This window comes from Cervus canadensis, chromosome 7, assembly GCF_019320065.1.
Source record: "Cervus canadensis isolate Bull #8, Minnesota chromosome 7, ASM1932006v1, whole genome shotgun sequence".
In the NCBI taxonomy this organism is placed as follows: Eukaryota; Metazoa; Chordata; class Mammalia; order Artiodactyla; family Cervidae; genus Cervus; species Cervus canadensis.
The window spans coordinates 10,984,008-11,007,519 of record NC_057392.1 but is presented as its reverse complement, the minus strand read 5'-3'; the positions used below and the strand labels follow the sequence as shown (position 1 = coordinate 11,007,519).

The window sequence follows — 23,512 nt, the reverse complement described above, 5'->3', positions numbered from 1 at the left end:
AGAGTAGTGGGTGCTTCCTTTCCCAGAAGGCTCTGTATTCTCTACATGGGCAGGTCAATTTGACATAAAGCTACCTACGAGAAGCAGCAGGCCCATTGCAGCCCGTTTCTTACTTGAAAATTATGAGCAGGTCTTGGGAGTCACAGGCTTTACTTGGGAACCAGCTGCATGTCAGTACAAGCATGGATTGTGGTCCCTGGAGGCTGGGAGAGCACAATGTTTGAACTTAATTTCTTTGGGAGATAAAGAAGAAAAAAATACCTTTCTACCCGACAAGATTGACAACGTATTAACTCTGACTATCTTCAGAAGTGTGCTGGACAGTTGCTAAGTAAACATCCACTTTTCAAAGATGATGATCAAGGAAACATCTCTACGAAGGGACCCGGATTTAAGGGGAGAGTTAGCTTTCCTGGCAAGGGGCTGTGATTTTGTTCTCCCGTCACGGTTTAAGAAGCGGCTGAAGTCATTTCAGCAGACACAGGTTTGAAACTTGGGTGTTTCTTTTAAAATATTTTTATTACTAATAAAACCACCCAGTGAACTAACTTACAAATAATTTTACAGCTCACTTGATATTAGATCAAGGAATTAATCTGTGTCCTCTATTCAGCTATTTCCAGAAAGCTATTTGTAGAGAGATTCCAACAGGTTTAAAAATAGACCTTTTGGACCTGAAGTACAGTACTCACATTTTTCTCTTGTAGAGAGAGAATCCAGTTTTAGAGACAATAAATACAACTTAACAAATATTTTGCAATTTAGAATTTTTCATAAAAATATCTTTGAGAAATTAGAATTTCCATATTAAAAGCTTGTTTGCACTTTGAATCAGTAGACTAAATTTGTTTTAACATGCATACATCTGTAATTAATCTTTTTTAAAAAGGAATATTGATCCTAATAATCATGATTTTTTGAAAAGACTATTTTGACATGTATCAGCAGTTGTGTGTGTATGATATATTGTGTATAGGTAATAAAGCATGGCAGTTACTTCTGGGTTGTGAAAGAATGTCTTCCTTCAGCTGTGAGGTTGAGTCATTTCTGTCTGCAGAGACCATGCTTACTTGCTCACAACCATAGGGCCAGTATCTCATGAAACAAGTTGCCTAGCATTGAATACAGTACAAATTGGGAGCCATATCATGACAGACATCCAGAATCCAGCAAGAAACCACAGTTTCATAGTTATTCTGACCTACAGTAATTTCAAATTATTTGACTGAACCATGTGAAATTGCTTTTTTAAAAACAGGTAAAAAATGGTCAAATATTGGAAAAATGCTACAATAACATAACAGTGTTAGGGTACTGTTCAGAATGAATATCTAAATGATACTGTAAGGTAACGGAGAGCTGAGATACTTGGCACAGCTAATTCTCTTTATCTCTTTTAATTCTCTTGTAATCCTAGATTTGAATGAAAAAGTTTTATCAAAGTGGGCAGATGCTAAACTTAGTAAATCTGACAAACTTTATGTTTCGGGTTTATTCTATAATGTTGTAAAGTGTCAGTTTTATTAAACTCCTTTAAGGTTTAAATTATATGTCTCCTATTGAACTCAGTGAAAAGTAAATCATTATACCTGAAAAATTCAGAATAAATGCATTCTCTTTCTTTTCCCTTTAAATATTAAAATCAGTTTTATTAAATATGGAATTACACAGTGAATTAATAAATACTTGCTATTAGTGAACTGTTCTATGTTAAGTACACCGAGAAAAGCAAGGTAGGCTATTATATAATTGAATATTTTCCTGTTCAAATTAAAACTTTGACAGCCTGGGTTTGTTCTGAATGTCACTTACTCCGGTCAAAGCAAAAGCAAAAAGAATGAAAGCCTTGCTGTAAACCTTCTGCAGTAGTGTGTGTTCACTATACTTGAGTTTCATCTCCATTGGGACTGTGACCTTAATCCTATGGTTATAACTACCCTGAAGTTATCCATAACTGCCCTGGCTGTCACACTATGGGCAACATTTTGGGGAAACAAGAATTTTGACAATCGTATGCTTGTAGTCTCACAAATCTCTTTAGAATTTTAGAATAATAGAAAGGAAATGACACTGAATACAAATGACCTAAGTAAAGCTGCTAAAGAATTATATGCCTTATTTTAGAAATTTAAGAACAGTTTCTTCTGTTATTAACTCATAGGACTGTGTAATAGTAGTTGCGGGTTTAGCACCAAGGCAGAGAGAAATATTACTTAGAATAGATTATCAGTTTGTTGACTTGAAAGTAGTGTGTAAACTTTAAATTGCTTTACAAGTGTAAATTATTATTTTATTTGTTATTGAAGCTGAAAGACCATGCCAAGTTATGTTTAATCTTTTGAGAACCCCATCCTTTGGCATCTCTGCCCAGCACAGCTTTGAGCCATTTCCCTGCATTACATCTTGTAATTTCCTTTAACCCTCACAACAGCCTTCCAAGAAGAAGGGGTTATAATCTATTTTATTACTGAAATTCTGAAAGGTTAAGTAACTGTCGTGAGGTCACAGAGCTAGTAACCCATCACTGTTTTTTGTTAAGTTTTTCGTATTTTATTGGCATCACTTCCCTCTGCCACTTCTTCCTTGACTGTTGCTTTATGTGGGTAATATCCTTTTACTGCAGCAACGGTCAGGTGTGACAACTGACCTTCATATCCTCAATAGTGTTAATATATGAGCAGACTCCACTCTGTGTTAATGTCAGATATTAACATGAAAAATGGGCCATGTTTAATAAAAGTAGGAGATTATATCATATTTATCACATATTTATGTGAATGAAGCCTATCTTCCTGTAATACTCATGCTTTTCAAAGGTAGCTAAAAATTTTACCCTGAATTTAAAAATCATATTATAAGTCCATGTGTCAGAAGGGAATATGATATTCAGATCTGCTTTGTACTGATAAACCATTGTTCAGACTTTAGGAATGGCATTAGGATACAGTTTAAGAAAGATGAACAGTAGAGTAATATTTTGAGTTCACAGGGAATTTAAAATAAATTTAGCTAGTCAACAGTCATATCCATTTTTCATACTTTATGTAGCATCTAGTAGTACCATGCTCATGAGCTTTGATAGATAATTTGGTCAAAATTAAGAATAGAAATTAATCTCTGAAAATCTTCGTGAAATCTATTTTGCTTTTTCTGCTAGGAGTCTCAGAACTAAATTTAGTCTTCATTGGTAAACTAAACTTCTACCTGAATAGTAATGTATCTCCCCTCCCCTTTCCCTAAATCATGGATAATCTTAGTCTCCCCATTGCCCCCCACTTTTTTTATACTGTCCTTTCTATGTCTCTTCATGGTTTACCACATCAGATCCTTTTTGGGAAAAGGGATGATATAAACTATTAATGAATTAATAAACTGTAAAGAGGATTTGGCCATGGTGAAGTTAATGACTATGATCTCTGCCTATTGGAGTCTACCAGGAATGGGAGAAATGTGCATCTCAGAAAAAATAGCATGCCCCTGGTTGAAAGTAAATCAGCCTGGGAGAAGATATTCTAAAACTAAAATGCTTTAATTTTCTTAACAAAGACTTTCTCTGCTCAGTCACTTGCAATGATTCTTCCTAGACAAAGCCAAACCAAGGAAGAAGGTAGAAGGACCCCCACACACAATACATTTTAGATCTACATATTTAAAAGGAACTCATTCTATCTGCCTTTTGAAGGACAGGTGAAAATAACAGAAAGGCCAAAAACAGTCTCCAAGAAGCATTTACTAATCTAGGTCCAATAGACTGAGAATTCACCTGGAGATCCTTAATATGTCAGCTGACATCACTCTTCCACATCACTCGTAGAAAATGTACTGCAGGATTTTTTTAAGCACAGATCTGTGTAAATTCAGGTAGTGACAGATAAGAAATGTATTGATTGATTCAGCGTAGGAAAGCATTCCCTCAGAGCTTGCCTGCCCCCTCGAGTAGAGTGAGCACTTCATCTGTACTGCTTCTAATTATGTTTCTTTTTAATATTTATACCCAACTTCCTATTACTGGTGAGGATTTTCTAGTAATACAAACTGTTTAGAACTTTTATGTCTCATATTTTCCTTACAGATTCAAAATAAAACAGAAAAGAAACCTGGAACACCACTTCCACCTCCAGCCCCCTTTCCAAGTAGTCCCCGACCTCCCTCCCCTGTTCCTCATGTGAATAATGTTGTGAGTGCAACATTATCCATCAACATTCCACAGTTCTACTTTCCTGAAGGACTCCCCGATGCCTGCAGTAATCATGAACAGACTCTAAGCAGAATTGAAGCTGCTTTCATGGATATTGAAGATCAGAAAGCAGACGTTTATGAAATGGGAAAAATTGCAAAGGTAATGTAACTACTAAATGATGTATAATCTCCCTTTCTCTAGCTGTCCCAATCTCCCTCTCTTTACTGCCTCCTTGCTCTCTATTTTTAAGCATGCATAGGTTTTTTTTCCATATTGAAAAAAATATATTTGATACTGATGTACTAGCTGTGGTACAGTTTGAAAAAAACCTTAGTGGTCTCCCAGTCCAACCTCCCATTTAATATAGGAATTCCATTCATGGCATCACCAAAACATAAATTTCCTGCTTGAGTGCCTTCAGTGGCAGAAGACTCACTCCCTTGCCAAGTAGCCTGTTCCATCATTAAATAGCTTTACTTGTTAGAAAAAATCCCCTTGTTGAATACAAATCTCTTTTTTTATTCTCATTCATTGATCATAATTCCTTGCCCTGAAGCCAGACAAGGAACTATTAGGCCAACTTAATGCTGGGATTCTTCTCAGAAATAGATGGATTTGTTATTGCTAGTCTTTGATACTTTTCAATACATCCAGCTGCTTCTAATTTAAGCTCTTAGTCCCTAACCCTTGGACTACTGTAGCACCTTCGGTAACTGGATTCTACATTTCCAGCCGCCTCCTAGAACAGTTAATACTGAGCGTAACCACCAGTTTATATTTGATCATGTCATTCCCCAGCTCAGCAAAATGCAGGGATTCCTACTGTCTATAGCAGCAGTCCCCAACCTGTTTGGCACCAGGGACCAGTTTCACACAGAAGACAGTTTTTCCATGGACCAAGGGGGTGAGGGAGGGGTGGTTTAGGCAATAACGCACAGTGGTGGGGAGCCGCAGATGGAGGTTTGCTCGCCTGCTGCTCACCGCCTGCTCTGCAGCCCAGTTCCTAACAGGCTAAGGACCAGTACCAGTGTTTGGGGACCCCTGAACTATAGGAGTGCTTTGTTTCGTTTGGGTCCTGTTTTGATCGTGCACGTACACTATTCTGAAGAGTCAGATCCAACCTCAGGATTTCGCAGTGGTCTCAAGCTGTGCTTCAAGAAACAGAGGGGTTAGGCATGTGGGCAGGGGGACACCAAGTGGGAGTTCCCAAGACCCCGTGCACCCTTCTACTCGGAACACTACCTCTGTCTTCAGCAAGCATATTTAAAAGTTTGACAACTACCACTTTTGAGGATAAAATCCAAACCACTATTCCCTGTATCCGCCTGACCCACCTGTGCCTGCCTCTGTTTGGGCTTTCATGCTTCTCCCCTCCAAAATGTACTTCTCCTCTCCACTCCCACATCACCATTCTTTAAGGCCCCGCCCTGTGGGTCATGCCCCCTCTGCTTTCCTACTGATAACCCCAGAACATTTGTTACTGCTGTTAATTTCTAAGTAGAGTGATTTTCAAGGAAATGAAAAAGAATTCTTTTTTAATCATCCCCCAGTCTTGCTTTCTTGTTGACACCTTAGGTGTTTCTAGTGAAAAACAAACTCTTTCATTCTAGTAATAAGATGTCTCACCTATTTCCACTCTACTGTAACATGAGGAAACTGATATCCCACAAGTATGTACCTGAGGTCATATTTTGTCCATGTCAGGAGACATGTCCTCTGACTCCTGCATCATGCTGTTTCTACCTTATCTCCCCTGAAGTGGGCTAACGTAAAATCAGCTACTTCTACTAAGCATTACCCACTCAAATAAATTATAAGTTCTTTCAGGGCATTTGCAATTTTTTACCCCAAGCTTTGAAAGGTGACTATTTTATTATGAATCAAGGTGGTAAATTATCTGAATGGGCTGGAATGTTGAACCTAAATCCAAGAGAGAGAATTTAGCAGAGATGAATGAAATCTGCATTTGGAGATAACGTGTTAATCACATAAATGCCAAACAGAGTATGTCTAACATGGCAGCGGTTTGTGTAAGAGAGACAGGAGGCCTCGTGGACTAGTTTGAGCAAACAAGCAGGGGAAACTGCAGACTGAGCCCCATGGTAGTTCCCTCGTGCTCTGCTGGGCTCCCCACATCTGGAGAGCCAATCCAAGGGATCAGTGCCTCACTGTCAGAGACCTGCAGCCTGCTCTGTCTTGAAGGTCTCAGGTCAACCTTCCTCCTCTTGAATATTCCCAGCCCCGGCCTGAGGAGCTTTCCTGCGTGCTGCCTCCACCCTCCTGCTCTGGCCCTCCCACCTGGCTCGTGGCAGCCCCCGCTGCCTGTGGCTCAGCGGCCGCCAGCACTCCACAGTGAATGCACAGTGAGAGGACAGCAGGGAGCCTGAGGACTCCACGTGGTCACGGGGAGGGTAGGAGAGAGTGTAGTCAGGTCAGGGAAGCGGTTGGTGCTGGGGAATCAAAGGGAGGACTTTGCTGTTCACAGACTGGGGATCTGTCTGTAGGTGGCATCAGGAAAAACTGCCAGTGTTACAGCTGACAACATAGAGAAGTTTAAAAAGAGAAAACTGGGGCTTCCCCGGTGGCTCAGGGGTAAAGAATCCGCCTGCCAATATACAGGTTCTACCCCTGATCAGGGAAGATCCCATGTGCTCCAGAGCGACTAAGCCTGTGTGCCAAAACTATTTGGCCTTTGCTCGAGAGCCTGAGAGACAGAACTCTTGAAACCACATGCCCTATAGCCCACGCTCACAGCAGGAGCGCCTGCGCTGCTCACTGCAATGAGAAGCCTGTGCGCCGCAACTAGAGAGCAGCCCCTGCCCACAGCAGCCGAGACCCAGGACAGCCAGAGATAAATTTTTAGTTATAAAAAAAGATAGAAAACTTGATAACCATAGTAACAGTCGTTTACATAATTAGTGTTTATACCAAATTATCATGTGGCACAGTAGCCAGTATACACACATATGTCTGATTAACTTGTCTGAATTGTGCTTGACTACAGTCCTAAATTCCATTCAGGGGTGCCAAGCATTTGTGTTCATTCCCTCAGACCGTAATTGTCAGTTTAGGTAGCAAAGTGAACTAACATTGCATGTAAGATGAGGATATGTGTATGATGACCTCACAAGTACTATATTAGCTCATTTTATTGGATTTTATCTCTTTATTCTTAAAATCATTTATTTTAAAAAATTTATTTAATTATGGAATTTATTTAAATTCCATGTAATCCAACTTGTTCTCAGCTGTGGCCAGACTGTTAGTACTCACTAAACCAGCCTTTCCACCACTCTTTGTTCTGCAGACTGTCCTCCCTCCTTGGAGAGATTGATCTCCATTTCTGAGTAAATTCTTAGTGTGTAGTTTGTATTTTTTTCCACAGCTTTATGAAGTGATGGAAAAGAAATGAATAGAGAATGATCTAAGAGGGACAAAAGCAGCATAGGAACAGAAAGGAAAGTATTTGGCACCACTGAGTTTTAGCCTTTGACAGGCTTGAGGGAAAAGGGAGAATTTGAGGGAGAAGGATGAAACTATCTTCTGAACTATACAGAGCGCTCCAGCTCTTCCTGCTAGCTGATGTAGCACCATCTTAACCCTCTTGCCTGTGGCCTGTAAGGTAGCCGCTTGGTTCCTTTATTTCTTTGTCTGCAGAATGAAATAAAAATACCTGCCCTCTTCTGTATGGGGTCGTGTCAGGACTGAATAAAATAACAAGCATGAGACATTTTAAAATGTTAAAGAACCTTACAAATATTGGACGAGCATCTCTTCCTACATATCATTAGACAACTTGCTTTCAGTTCTTTATGTTGTTGGGCCATTTTCAGATGAAATTATAGGTGTTAATCAAGTTTTCTTGGCTCCAGCAATACTGACGCTTACCTTCTCCTCTAAACCTGTTTCCTAAACCCATTTTCAGCATGTCCTATACCTCCTCACTTGTCATTCTGTCTTTTCCTTTGTGAAGAGCCTTGACATGAGCTTGTTCTCTCTTTTGTCATAAAAGTCTCTATTCTGTTGCCCTCAGATTAATATTATTTACTTTTTTTTTAGGTTTGTATTGATCTCCTGGCTCCTTTTATCATAATTCTCTGTTTTTAAGAAGATGCAGGCCAGACATGCATTTATTTTTTAAATAGCGGGAAAGTGTACTATTTTCTCTGATTTCAGAGCAATTTTTATTTTTAACTTATTTTATTTTGGCTGTGCAGGGTCTTCCTTGTGGCATGCAGGCTTTCTCTAGTTGTGGCACTTGGGGGCTTCTTTCGTTGTGGTACATGGGCTTAGTTGCCCCACATCATGTGAGATCTTATTTCCCCAACCAGGGGTCAAACCCAAGTCCCCTACATTGGAAGATGGATTCTCAACCACTGGACCACCAGAGAAGTCCCTACATTTTAAAAAAACAGCCAAAGTGTAATATCTGCAGCCCTTGCCATCCACTGCCCTTCCTGCTTTTGCCTTTGGTATTTTTTCCAAGGGCTTTATACCTTCATGCCAAGGTATACTCGGCTTGGCTACTCGGGGTGTCCCACTACAAGAAAAATAGGTCAGTCCTTTCATACCCACTTCAAAATGTATCTCTTCTGTACCATATCTCTTAGGGTTTTGCCTTTGGGTAATAATAAATTTGTAAATGTTAATCCCATACTCTTTATGAGCTGACATGTACATTTTAACAAAGTCTTCTGAATAAAAATCATAATCCAAGGAAATGAAAGTTGTTTAATAGTGGACGTAGTCCTACAGGATGGTAAGTACACAGGTCCCAAACATGTATCATCTGAGCTGGTGACCACTTCCCAAGGATAAGCTAGACAATTCTTGATCCCTTCCAATTCTGAAAAATCCATAGTGACTCTAATGTTGGGAGCTTCAAGTACTTTGGCAAGCCAGTCCCAGTCCCTCTCTGTATTTTCTCTCTTTGTGGCTCTGCACCCCCACTTCCATAATACAGGCTGCTTTTAATTTTCCCAGCAGTTGCCAATAGCCTATCACATATAAGAGCATTTTCTTGGCAAACTACCATTCCTCATGAAAGGGAGACTTGGGATTGGGGAAAGTGGATTTGACAGTAGCCACCCAAAGTATATTAATTGTGAGCTTTGTACCTTGGCAATCATAATTTACACGATAAACAAAATCCATTTGGTTGCTAAGCAACACCTTTCCCTCATTCTTGACCTCAGTGGAGGTATTTGACCTCTGGACTTAAGAAATTTTAAATTCCACCCTGCTTGCAGAATGTGATTGGGTGGCCCTGGCAGAAGCAATCTCTTATTTCTGCCCTGTACTTACTTACCTCCCTTGGCTTGAACCTCATCATCATGTCCTCATCTCTGACATAAACCCAGCAGTCCTGGGCATTCTCTCAGCTTGACTAACCTCAGGTGAAGTACTGTTCAGGCTTCTGTAGGATCCCCGATGCACAGAGGCCCCACATCAGGAGCAGCTTCACCTCAGCCTAATGTGGACCCACATCTAGTCACCTACCAGAGGAGAAGCTTCCCTTTGTAGAATAAGACTCAACAGTCCTATATCTATTATGATAATAAGAATATCTTTATCCAATAATAAGATGTGACTCTTTGAAGAGCTTCAGATTTGGGAATACGTTTTATGTGTGTATACAAAATTGGGAACATTTGGAAACTATTTTTCAGCTAATATTTAGATATTATTACTTGGAAGAATTTTCCCTCTAGAAAAAAAGCAGGTAAATTTGGTATGAATTCTTTCTTATAAAAGGATAAGAATAATTTTTCTTAATTGAAAGAAAAAGGTTTTTTATTGAGAAGAAAATCATTACCTTTTAGGGTATTGTATTTTAGTTCTTTCTAAGGCTCTTATAATATGTTGTCATTAGTGATATGTTCTAATATATAAATAAATTATAGCATTTTAATTTTTGCCTCCCATCTTTCACCTGAATTGTAACCATTTAAATAGATTTATAGCTGTTTTCTAAAACAGTCCAGACTTTTCTGTTTCTCCTTGAACCTGGGGCTTAATAACACAATAAGCAAAGGAGAAAAGGAGAGCGCAGTTAGAGCGTATTGATACCAAGTTACTGGGCAGAGTAAAGGTGGGTGGCTGTATTTTTCTCCCATAGGAAGGGAGGCCATTTACACAACCATGACATTCAGTCACATCTTTTTCTTCCTAAAAGTAGAAAATACATGATGTAAGAGTGGTAGGAAGGAAGGGAGACTGGTTGCTTTAACTATAAAATTCATGGGAAAGAAACTTCACTATAACTGTACTTTAAGAAAAGGCAATTGGATATTCATCTTCTTCGTGAAACATGTCATCCTCTTGTATTGTTTCCCCTCTGTCTCGCTGAAACATGTCATCTTCTTGTATTGTTTCCCCTCTGTCTTGCTGAATCTACCCCAGCTGATGTATCTGCCTCCATCCCAGTTTTGCTCCCCCAGGTCCTCTTCTGTCCACTGTGGCCTGAAGGGTTAAAGCCACAAAGGCCCTTTCTTTGGCCATGTCGTCTCTTCACTGCCCCTTGGCTCACACTGCATTTGTGTTTTATTTGCAGGCCTGCGGCTGTCCTCTTTATTGGAAAGCCCCCATGTTCAGGGCTGCAGGGGGAGAGAGGACAGGATTTGTGTCAGCACAGTCATTCATCACCATGTGGAGAAAGTAAGTAAGAGAGCAGCTACTCGGGCTGGGCAAGGAATTATCTGGTCCTCGTGACATGTTTTATAAAAGACACTAATTTTACTCATTCATTAATTTCCCCCTTACCCTTTGTTTCAGCAAGAAAAATTAAGTGATTCACAACTTTTTATGCCCACAAAGAAATTCTTTCCCTAAGCTTTTATCTTACATGTCTCTAATCGGTAAAGCAGATCTCCAAAAATACTTGTTTAATAACTATTTGATAGTTTCTTAGTTTCACTTGTTAACAGTTTGAGTCTTAGGATTTGACTCTTGTAGCAGTGACATAAATGCTCCTTTAAGGGAGCAAATCATACATGTCACATGCTTTCATTCTCATCTGATCCAATTTAGAATTGTATCCAGTCGATTTATTAAAAATAACTGAATTCTGGGACTTCCATGGTGGTCCAGTGGTTAAGACTCTGTGCTTCTAACCCAGGGGGCGCTGGTTCCATCCCTGGTCAAGTGTTAGGATTCCCACATGCTGCACGGCCGAAAAAGGTGGGAGGGGGGATCGGGATGGGGAATACATGTAAATCCATGGCTGATTCATGTCAATGTATGGCAAAAACCACTACAATATTGTAAAGTAATTAGCCTCCAACTAATAAAAATAAATGGGAAAAAAAAGACCTTTCTTTTAAAAAAAATAACTGAATTCTAATAGATTTTAGTCATTACTTTTTGAAAGCTCCAGTTAAGGAACAAAGGGTTAGTATATTTATAAATATACTCCTGGATTTTAATATCCTGACAAGTTCTCTTGAATTTAAATCCAACTTTCTTCTTTCTTTTCTTTTTTTCTCCCTTCTTTCTTTAGAAATAACTTCTTGATATATTTATGCACAATTTAAAGGAATGTTATAGCTTGCCCCTTCTACCTCTTTTAACTGATCAGCCTTCTTTAAGTATGCTGTTCTACTTTCTGGGCTGGATACCCTTCCTGATGAGCTACTGGGAAATGCTGTCCACCTGCCGTCACTATCATCACTGTTATTTAAAATCAGCAGCAAAACTCAGCTTACAGACTCTTCTAATCCTTTCCTGCCACCTCAAAGCCCTCACTAGTATAATGCTTGAGAACACCATAGGTGATTAATAACTATATTCTTATTTTGAAAAATCTAGCCACAAGTTGAATTCACCAAGTTCTTCTTGCATTACAATAGAACTAAAGTGATCAGGAATGGGAAAGACTAGAGATCTCTTCAAGAAAATTAGAGATACCAGGGAACATTTCATGCAAAGATGGGCACAGTAAAGGACAGAAACAACATAGACCTAACAGAAGCAGAAGATATTAAGAAGAGGTAGCAAGAATACACAGAAGAATTATACAGGAAAGATCTTCATGACCCAGATAACCATGATGGTGTGATCACTCACCTAGAGCCAGACATCCTGGAGTGTGAGGTCAAGTGGGCCTTAGGAAGCATCACTACAAACAAAACTAGTGGAGGTGTTGGAATTCCAGCTGAGCTATTTCAAATCCTAAAAGATGATGCTGTTAAAGTGATGCACTCAGTATGCCAGCAAATTTGGAAAACTCAGCAGTGGCCACAGGACTGGAAAAGGTCAGTTTTCATTCCAATCCCAAAGAAAGGCAGTGCCAAAGAATTTTCAAACTGCCACACAGTTGGATTCATTTCACATGCTAGCAAAGTAATGCTCAAAATTCTCCAAGCTAGGCTTCAACAGTACTTGAACTGTGAACTTCCAGATGTTCAAGCTGGATTTAGAAAAGACAGAGGAACCAGAGATAAAATTGCCAACATCTGCTGAATTATAGAAAAAGCTAGAGAATTCCAGAAAAATATCTGCTTCATTGACTGTGCTAAAGCCTTTGACTGTGTAGATCACAACCAACTGTGGAAAAATTCTTAAAGAGATGGGAATACCAGACCACCTTACCTACCTCCTGAGAAATCTGTATGCAGGTCAAGAAGCAGCAGTTAGAACCTGACATGGAACAACAGACTGGTTCCAAACTGGGAACTGGGAATATGTCAAGACTATATATTGTCACCCTGCTTATTTAACTTTTATGCAGAGTACATCTTGGGAAATGCTGAGTTGGATGAAGCACAAGCTGAAATTAAGATTTGGGAGAAACATCAAGAGCTCAGATATGCAGATGACACCACCCTTATGACAAAAAGTGAAGAGGAACTCAAGAGCCTCTTGATGAAAGTGAAAGAGGAGAGTGAAAAGGCTAGCTTAAAACTGAACATTCAAAAAACAAAAATCATGGCATCCAGTCCCATGACTTCATGGCAAATAGATGGGGAAACAATGGAAACAGTGACAGACTATTTTCTTGGGCTCCAAAATCACTGCAGATGCTGACTACAGCCATGAAATTAAAAGATGCTTGCTGCTTAGAAGAAAAGCTATGACAAACCTAGAGAGCATATTAAAAAGCAGAGACATTACTTTGCCAACAAAGGTCTGTCTAGTCAAAGCTGTGATATTTCCAATAGTTGTAGGGATGTGAGAGTTTGGACCATAAAGAAAGCTGAGTGCTGAAGAATTGATGCTTTTGAACCGTGGTGTTAGAGAAGACTCTTGAGAGTCCCTTGGACTGCAAGGAGATCAAACCAGTCAGTCCTAAAGGAAATCAATCCTGAATATTCATTGGAAGGACTGATACTGAGGCTGAAATGCCAATATTTTGGCCACCTGATGTGAAGAACTGACTCACTGGAAAAGACCCTGATGCTGGGAAAGACTGAAAGCAGGAGGAAAAGAGGACGACAGAGGATGAGATGGTTGTATGACATCACTAACTCGATGGACATGAGTTTGAGCAAGCTCTGGGAGATGGTGAAGGACAGGGAAACCTGGGATGTTGCAGTCCGTGGAGCCACAAAGAGTCGAATACGACTAAGTGACTGAACAACAGCAAAGTGATCAGGAGAAATAAGGCAGCCAGTTCACACCGAAGCTAAAAGTTATAAGTGCTTCATGTTTTCCAGGTGAATTCTGATCATTTTGTTACAGGGAATAGTTCTAAGTTGTTCAAATACCAAGGATTGCAGTGGCCATGGGAGAATCATTCCTTATACACTAGTGGAATGACCCTCCAGAAGTCAGGGCCTTGGTCACCATTCCCTGTCTCCTATTGCAAATAGGACACAGCTGGATAGAAGTCTAAAAAATGGGGGGTTTTTTTTCAGTGTATGGTTAAGCAGTAATAAAAGTAGAATAATTCCTTGGAGTCCAGAATTAGCAAAAAGCACTAATTAGGCAGGAGTAAGCCAGTAAAAAAAAAAAAAAAATGGTATTTGCCATTCTGGCTATTGTGGCATCTAGAACCAGAGGGAAGAAAATAGAGCCAAAGGCCTCGGATTCCCTCTCCTTTCCCCACCAGTAAAGCCAGGACTTCAGCAGGGTGGTCTGCTTGTCTATTATTAGTTACTATTGTTGTTATTTTAAATCAGCATATAACAGTAGCAGAATTGAAGAACTTGAAATGTGTAGATATTCTGGCTTTCGGCTACCTTCTCTCCCCTGGGTAGGTGCCAGGCCCCAAAAAAGGCCTCGGGTGGAGTGTGAACAAAGAGTAGAAAGAATAAGGATGTTACATAGCTCTTGTCAGGGTATCTTCAGCCCCTGAATTCAGCATTGTTGGCAAAAACCCTCTAACAATCTGGGAAAGCAGCAAGAGTGAGTTGTGATTGTTTCAGATAAAAGTTTGAACAACCTGGGAAATTCAAAAATAAATAAAAGGAAGTAGTTCATTCTATAAATGATTAGAGCCAGAGAGAAGAGTTTTGTATTCTAAGTTACTTTCACTATGCATTCTAAGTTATTTTCGCTATGCGAGGACCCTGTGTTTGTGAGCCTGAAGCTGCCTATGGCAGAAGAAAACTAGTAATCAATTTGTTTACCTACAATTAACTTTATAATGTTAAGGATAGTAATAGCCAAAATTTTTTGGTCTTAAGACTCTGTGTCACTGAGATAAAGTGGACATTTATGTTGGTGGATAGAGCAGCAGCATCCACAACAGCTGTATTTCTTTATTGAGATGAATCATTTTCACTTTATCTCCAAGGAAGAGATTTCTACAAAGTCAAAGGGGGGGGAAAGACATGAAACATAAGTCCTAATTTTCCGTTACTGCAGAAAACTGCTTATGAAATATATAGCATGAGCAACTGTCCCTGTCTTTATTTCATTAAAAAAAAAATCCTATGAATAAATAAGTGTAAGGTCTCTTTTTCAATTTTCTGGCCAGATACTATAATGACTGGAGCGCCCTCTAGTGGCAGCTCCTCTCTTGCGCACTCAAAATGCCTTTTAAAAACCAGGGTGCTTTAAAGGAGCACCATGTATGGCTACGATGAAAGTGAAAGAGGAAAGTGAAAAAGTTGGCTTAAAGCTCAACATTCAGAAAACTAAGATCATGGCATCTGGTCCCAACACTTCATGGCAAATAGATGGGGAAACAGTGGAAACAGTGTCAGACTTTATTTTTTGGGCTCCAAAATCACTGCAGATGGTGATTGCAGCCATGAAATTAAAAGACGCTTACTCCTTGGAAGGAAAGTTATGACCAACCTAGATAGCATATTAAAAAGCAGAGACATTACTTGGCCAACAAAGGTCCATCTAGTCAAGGCTATGGTTTTTCCAGTGGTCATGTATGGATGTGAGAGTTGGACTGTGAAGAAAGCTGAGTGCCGAAGAATTGATGCTTTTGAACTGTGGTGTTGGAGAAGACTCTTGAGAGTCCTTTGGACTGCAAGGAGATCCAACCAGTCCATCCCAAAGGAGATCAGCTCTGGGTGTTCATTGGAAGGACTGATGTTGAAGCTGAAACTCCAGTACTTTGGCCACCTCATGCGAAGAGTTGACTCATTTGAAAAGGCCCTGATGCTGGGACGGATTGGGGGCAGGAGGAGAAGGGGATGACAGAGGATGAGATGGCTGGATGGCATCACCGACTCGATGGACATGAGTTTGAGTAAACTCCGGGAGTTGGTGATGGACAGGGAGGCCTGGTGTGCTGCGATTCATGGGGTCGCAAAGAGTCGGACACGACTGAGCGACTGAACTGAGCTGAACTGAAGCAACTAAGCATGATGGTTTGAATTACCACACTTACCTTGAAGAAGACATGTGTTTATAATTTTTTACAAATTGTACCCTTTGCTTAGTGACCTGGGTCCAACTTTAGCATATTAAGACTTTCGAATACAAAAAAAATAACAGAAGTAAAACATATTGGTATATACATATTCATCCTGACTTACCCCAATAATAGGCTCTATATAATCTTGTGGGGAAAGTCAAATACAAAAGTCACAGCATAACAGTAAATAATTTTCCTCCTGTCCTAGTGCTCGTGGGGTGGAGGTTTCTGAGCCCTCTTCTGAGTGTTTCGAGCATGAACTCCTCACCAGACTTTTGTTCCCCTCCCTCTGATCTCCCTCCCTTCCCTGTTCTGCTGCCCATTTCCTCTCTATTTGACAACTGTTTCTGCTCCAGTCAAGACATTTTTAAGGGAAAGAGGTTGCTCCACAGCATTTCTTTTTGAGTTCCTAGATTACCAACTTTGTGACAAAACTCCTTTCAGAGTTGGTAATACTGCTCCAACTTTTATATGCTTTACTTGCTCTTACCTTTTCATGTCAAGGTATCATTTGTTCATTAACAAAACAACATTTCATCTTAAGAGCTCTGGAAGATAGTTTAGAATAGCTATGTTTACCTTCTTTCTCCAGTTTTCATGACTTTTATTATCTCTTTTTCTCCTGCCGTGTGAAGTTCACCAGCCTCTAGCACTGGTTGAACATCATAATTCATCTCTTCTTTCTGTTGCATGCTTCTAATACCAAAAGGCCATACCTGACTTAACTTTACCCTCTCACAATCTCTCTCATCTGGTATATCTGTGCAGATTGTACATAGTGCTGCTATCCTTTCTTCATGAAAACACTATTTTCCAAAGACCTTTTTGGTTGTGATCCTCCCACTGGTTTTCAAATCGTAAGAGATGGGTCCCATCAGCACCTGTTTCACTGATCTCTTTCTGAAACGTGTATTTATTTAACTTTGGGAGCCTTAAGCATGCTGAAGAATGATAAAGAAAATAAAGAGTGTTCAATGACTTTAATCAGAGAAGGCAATGGCAACCCCCTCCAGTACTCTTGCCTGGAAAATCCCATGGACGGAGGAGCCTGGTAGGCTGCAGTCCATGGGGTCGCTAGGAGTCGGACACGACTGAGCGTCTTCACTTTCACTTTTCACTTTCATGCATTGGAGAAGGAAGTGGCAACCCACTCCAGTGTTCTTGCCTGGAGAATCCCAGGGACGGGGAAGCCTGGTGGGCTGCCGTCTATGGGGTCGCACAGAGTCGGACACGACTGAAGCGACTTAGCAGCAGCAACAGTATGACTTTAATAATCACAAATGGAATCAGTTAAGTGGATATCTGTTGGTCAGATCACAAACATTTTTTAAGAATCTTCTGTATGAACGTCACTGTTTCTAGTGCTAAAGGAAAAAAAAAAGAGCTGTAACTTTGCCTGCCCTTTAGGTGCCAGAGAAATAAAAGGAAATTCATGGTACAATGGCATATGTAATACACATAAACTAAATATAGTACAAAGATCAGTAAGGGATTTAGTTATCAGAGAAGGCTTTTTGAAAGAGGTGAGTTATTACCTGGACTTTAAAGAATAACCAGTATTCAGAAAGCAAAGTTGGGAGAGGTGGTTTTCTAGGAGAGATAAACAGCATGAGAAACGGCGCTGAGACAAGAATGCCCACGGCACACTCAGAGCAGAGTGGGTCAGGCCAGCTGCCCAGAGTGGATGTTTCAGTTTAGCAAAGTAGTGAGATAGGCATACTGGCTCTAGCCTAGTTAAAGAGGGCCTTAAATGCCAGACTTAGATATCTAGATTTCCTCATATAAGTGGTAGAAAACTGTTGAACATTTTTGGAAAAGGGAATGATATAATCAAAGAATGTTTTAGAATGATGAATTATCTGTGATGTGAGGTTGGATGGACACTGAAGCCTGTTTTGACTTTCTTCCCTTCTGAAAGTCTCAGCATGAAATAAAAAGACCCTGGACTTAATGGTCAACTGGAAACAGGAAGGAAGACATGGTTGTTTAAAATGTGTTCCCATCCTATATTCCAAGCACCTAGTGGTCCAGGCTGGAAACCTGGAAGTCATCATGGACTTTGCCCACTTCTACCCCTCCACACCAATCAGCTACCACGCCCTTTCATTTTCAACTGTATTTGCCCCTTTCTCTTCATCTCACGCTGCCAGTATTCTTGCTCAAGCCCTTAGACAAACTTCTGCCTGGTATTTATGAAAAATACATCTGATCATGTCCCTGTCCAAGTTAAAATTTTTCTCTGAGTAGGCGGAAGTCCAGGCTTCTTGACCTGGACTTGACCTGGACCTGAATGTGAAAGGGCCTCCAGGCTCTGATCCTAATGCTCATGTCCCCTTCCCTTCCTACCTCCAGTGCTTGCAGTTGCCCAGATAATTTGTGCACTCTCATACCAGGCATTTCTACATGCAGCCCTCTTGATCCACAGCAGCCCCTTTTCCATTTCACAACTCTTCAGGGAATCTCATTGGCCATCCCGTGTCCTTCCATGACACCCTGAATTTATTATTTCTCTAATAAGATTATCCAGGAGTATGATCTTATTGGTGTATCTCTCTCACTAGACTGTAAGCTCCTTACAGGGCACAAAACCATGTCTTATTTTCTTTGTATTCCAAATATACACAAGGCCAGACACAGTATCTGGCACACAATTAGCATTCAATAAATGATTAAGGAAGAAAAGCAAAAAAGTTTGGAGACTAATTGGATGTGGAGAATAAGGAAGAGAAATAAGTTTGAAATGACTTCAAATTTTCAAGCCCAAATAACTTGGAGTGGTACCACCATTAACAAAAATAGACATCCATGAAAAGAGCTGACTTTGAGAAGAAGATTCTAAATTTGGTTTTCACTATTTTGACTTTGCTATGTGAGTATAGCATCCAAATGGAAATGTCCAGCAATTAGCTGGATATGAGGAATTCTTAGAGCTTTAAGATTTAATAGGGCCTTCATTTTTTTCTTAAGCCTGGTCCTTCAGAGTCTCATTTTAAAAGCCCCTCAGATTGGTCCTGAATGTCTGCAAACCTGTACAAACAGAAATTCATGTCTTACATGTACATGGTGGTCCATCAGATACGTTCCCTTCTTGTGGGCAGCTCTGGAGTTCTGGTTCCAGATACCCTGAGCTAATATGAATGGACATTCTTAAAGTGTATTTTTACCTGCATTAGTTCAGCTGACCTGGTGGTCTCAGAAGCATTCTACAAAAATAATATACCATCTTGTTGAGCTTTTATTAAGAACGCCCTTGGACAACATCAGCAGCATGGAAATTTTTCCTTTTTTTTTTTAATCATTGAAAAGAGAGCACTCGATTCTTGACCTAAATGGCCTTCAGACCAGGCTGAAATTCCCAACTATTGAGTTGTGGTCACTGTTCGCAGTAGCAGTCCTCCTAAGCCGTCGTTTCTTTTCTAGGTTGCTGAGTAACCGTCATGATGGCGCCTCTAAGTTTATCTGTCTTCTTGCGAAGCCCAGCTGCAGCTCTCTAGAACAAGATGATTTTATTCCTTTACTTCAGGTAATTTTCATTTCCTTTTAAAATGGGTTTATTTTTAGAGTTTCAGAGGCTTTTAAAATTTTTTCAACTGTAAGATATGTCAATTGAGATATACAAATTTAGAGATTAGATTTCTAGACAAGTGGTTTCCAAGCTTATTTTAGCAGCAAAATCCTTTTGTTAAGTAAAAGTTGATACAGATAATAGTATAAACAGATAGTATAAAACAGATAATAGTATATATATTATAGCCCAGATGAAACAGGGCTACTCCCACTGAAGCAGAAGAGAGAGGCCTTGCTTAGGCTCCCCCTTTGCCCACCCACAGCAATCACAGAAGCACCTCCTGAAATCAGGCATTTGGCCTGGCTAATCAAGTTGACCTTCATTAAGGTTAAAGAGAAAGAGATCTCCAACAGAAAGAGCCCAGTGGGGGAAATATTTATATCCAGGCCTTCTGATGAGAATCAGTTGCATGCCAATATCGAATCTGTTTTTATTACAGCATTCTTCATAGCTTGATACATTGCTTGTTAATGTATTCCATATCTAAATATTACATTTTCCTAAGTAGTTCACAAATTCCTTGAAGCTGAGATCTGCCTTTCATTTCTGTTGAATGCGCATCATTTTTTGAGTTGTTCTAGTCAATCCTTGTTGACTGTTAGTGAGGATGCCTAAAAAAGGGCAGAAAGATACGTGGACATACTTTAGGTTTTTTTAAGTTGTATTTGTGGCTACCATCTTTTTTTTTCTTTTAGATTTTTGAATTGCAACATACACACACATAAAAACACACTAATCATGATGCATCAATTAATTTTCACAATGTGAGCACTTCTGTATAACTAGCACCCAGATGAAGAAACCAAACATTACCAGCACCCCCAAACTCTTCATGCTCCCTCCCAGTCCCTGCCACCATAGGGGAACCACTATCCTAACTTCTAATGCCGTATGACAGATTCTAATTGTTGGAACAGTTTGCATATTCAGAAAATGAAGTTTGGATGTAATTTATTTTATGTGCAGGAGTTTTGAGCTTATTTTAATCTGAATGATATCTTTGATTATTAAACTCTTCTACGATATATTTTTGTTCCCCTTTAAAAAATATTCATGGGAATGAAGATTGTTAAGTTTTTCACATTTAATCTAGATCATCATGTATGAAACCAAATTTTATGCTTTCCTATTTATGTTTTCTGTAAATTCTTCAGCCACCCCCCACCCTCACCCACTCCATCCATTCCCCGCCCTACTCTGTCTCCTAGAAACTGCATCTTTTTTACTCTGTTTGCTGACTAGCTTCAGGTTGGTCTGGCCAGTGGCTCACACTGCCAGGAGGGGGGAGGGCAGAGAAGAAAGAAGTTAGCATGTCTTCCCAGCTGTTTGCTTCAGCATAGTAACTGTATGTTTCTCTATAATTCAGCTTTTGAGGTGCTTACTGGGCTCCTGTTGGTCTGTTCCTCCCTGGTCCCTTGGCCCTAGGGATTGTAACAGTATCTTTCTGTTGCTCATCCCTGGCACCTTCCATTCCCTTGTTTGTTCCCTTACCCACAACTCTTCACTTAGTTGCTTCATCAAGAATTCATATGGGAGATTTCTTTTTCCTGTGGGGACTACCCTGACTGAGTTTTATCAGAAGCTTTAGTAAAAGCTTTGACAGGAATATAAACTAAGTTATGCCAAGAGAATTATGAACAAACAACAAAATTAGTGGACATTTTTACTTCCCTTAAATATAAGAAGTTTTATTTTTATATAAAAAGTGGATATGTGGAGTCTGCTCATAAAAGAGGACAGACTGCTACCCCTCTCATTCTTTTCCAAACTCCTCTGAAGATAAATATTGATATGTTAAAAGGAATAAACCAATGAAAGTGAGTGGAATGTCAGAGAGGAAGAGAGGAGGAAAAAAATCAGTGTACAGGAGATCTAGTATTTCTTGAAGATAGAAAGTGGAAGCAAACAAAGGAGACCACAGCCCAGAGCAAGGGGTCATGTATGGGCTGCAGTGGAGAAGTGAGCTACTCTATTCCACTCTGCTCATTAGGATCTCCCAAGGAGGCTATGAACTCAGAGTTGACAGAGCTGATGTGAAGTATTAGCAATGGGGAATCACTGAAGGCTGGGGTACAGAGCAGTTGACCATTTGACTGCTTACCTGGTTCCCAAATATAAAGTGCAGCCAGACTGCACTTGGAGCATGTTAAGACAAATTTCAGTAGAGGAACATCCTAGATAGTGTCTGGCCAGTACTTGTCAAAATTATCAAGGTCTTCAGAAACAAGGGAAGTCTGAAAAACTGTCTGAGCCATAAGGAGCTTAAGGAGGAACAATTAAATGTGATATGAGATGCTAGAACAGAAGAAAAGACATTAGGTAGCAACTAATGAAAGTGAAAGAGGAGAGTGAAAAAGTTGGCTTAAAGCTCAACATTCAGAAAACTAAGATCATGGCATCTGATCCCATCACCTCGTGGGAAATAGATGGGGAAACAGTGGAAACAGTGTCAGACTTTATTTTTTGGGCTCCATAATCACTGCAGATGGTGACTGCAGCCATGAAATTAAAAGACACTTACTCCTTGGAAGGAAAGTTATGACCAACCTAGATAGCATATTAAAAAGCAGAGACATTACTTGGCCAACAAAGGTCCATCTGGTCAAGGCTATGGTTTTTCCAGTGGTCATGTATGGATGTGAGAGTTGGACTGTGAAGAAAGCTGAGCACCAAAAAATTGATGCTTTTGAACTGTGGTGTTGGAGAAGACGCTTGAGAGTCCCTTGGACTGCAAGGAGATCCAACCAGTCCATTCTGAAGGAGATAAGTCCTGGGTGTTCATTGGAAGAACTGAAGCTGAAACTCCAATACTTGGGCCACCTGATGTGAAGAGTTGACTCATTGGAAAAGACCCTGATACTGGGAGGGATTGGGGGCAGGAGGAGAAGGGGACGACAGAGATGGCATCACCGACTCGATGGACATGAGTTTGAGTAAACTCCGGGAGTTGGTGATGGACAGGGAGGCCTGGTGTGCTGCGATTCATGGGGTCGCAAAGAGTCGGACAGGACTGAGCGACTGAACTGAACTGACTGAAGGAAATGTGAATTAAGTATAGCCTTGAATAATAGTAATAGCAGTGCATCAATATTGGGTTATTAATTATAACAAATGCTAATGTAAGATGTTAATAATTAGAGACCTGGGTGCAGATATATGGGAACTTGAAACTATCTTCTCAACTTTTCTGTAAGGCTAAAACTGTTCTTAAAAAGTCTTTTTTAAAAAAATAATTACTATATTCAGAGAGATTATATAAGACAAGAATAGAACTGACACAAGAAAGAGCTATGCAAATTTTAAAGTGGGAGTGCCAAAATTTAAATTTCAGCGTAAGGCCTAGCAATAAAGTTAAGGATATCTCTGGGGCACGCAAATGCACACATGTTAGAGAGAGAGAGAGTCAGGAGTGATGACATAAAGGACCAATTCAAGAATTTCAGCATCTCACTAACTAGGGGAGAAAGAAGGGGGAAAATGAAAAGAAGGAAATCATCAAAGAAGTAATACAGAATCATCAAATAAATAATACAAGATGGAGAGAATTGGAAAGATAGGCTGTGTCCAAAGAGCAGAAACCCAGTGGGAAACTCCTTCAGATTCCTGTTTACTTTCTTGGGGAAACACATCATGCCTGTGTGGCCATCACGTGATCAAAAACAGAATATGACCCTCCAACCCAGCTCTCACGTTCCCTCCAGTCACTGCCCACAGAACCAGAATATTCAGAATATAAGTCTTTTGGTTGAAAGGAGACTCTGAGTGCCAAACACAATGAATTTAAAAAAGACATACATAAACAAGTCCTCTTGAAATTTTAGAAAGCCACTGATATCCTCCAGAGAGAAAAACCAGGTCACCCTAATAGGAATAAGAATTGGGGTGGTATTACATTCTCATTGGCAACTCTGGGGAAATGAATTTGAACTCAGATTTCTATATCCTGCCA

The 23,512-nt window shown here is 40.0% G+C and overlaps 1 protein-coding gene across 1 annotated transcript in view; it reads left to right on the top strand.

Moving 5' to 3' along the window:
* The window catches only part of PPP2R3A (protein phosphatase 2 regulatory subunit B''alpha), a 212,856-nt gene that overhangs the window by 89,910 nt on the left and 99,434 nt on the right, over nt 1-23,512 (top strand). Inside the window, exons 4-6 of the mRNA XM_043474125.1 lie at nt 4,073-4,339; nt 10,734-10,837; nt 19,416-19,518. Coding sequence (XP_043330060.1) covers nt 4,073-4,339; nt 10,734-10,837; nt 19,416-19,518 — 474 coding nt within the window. The remainder of the gene's footprint in view (nt 1-4,072; nt 4,340-10,733; nt 10,838-19,415; nt 19,519-23,512) is intronic.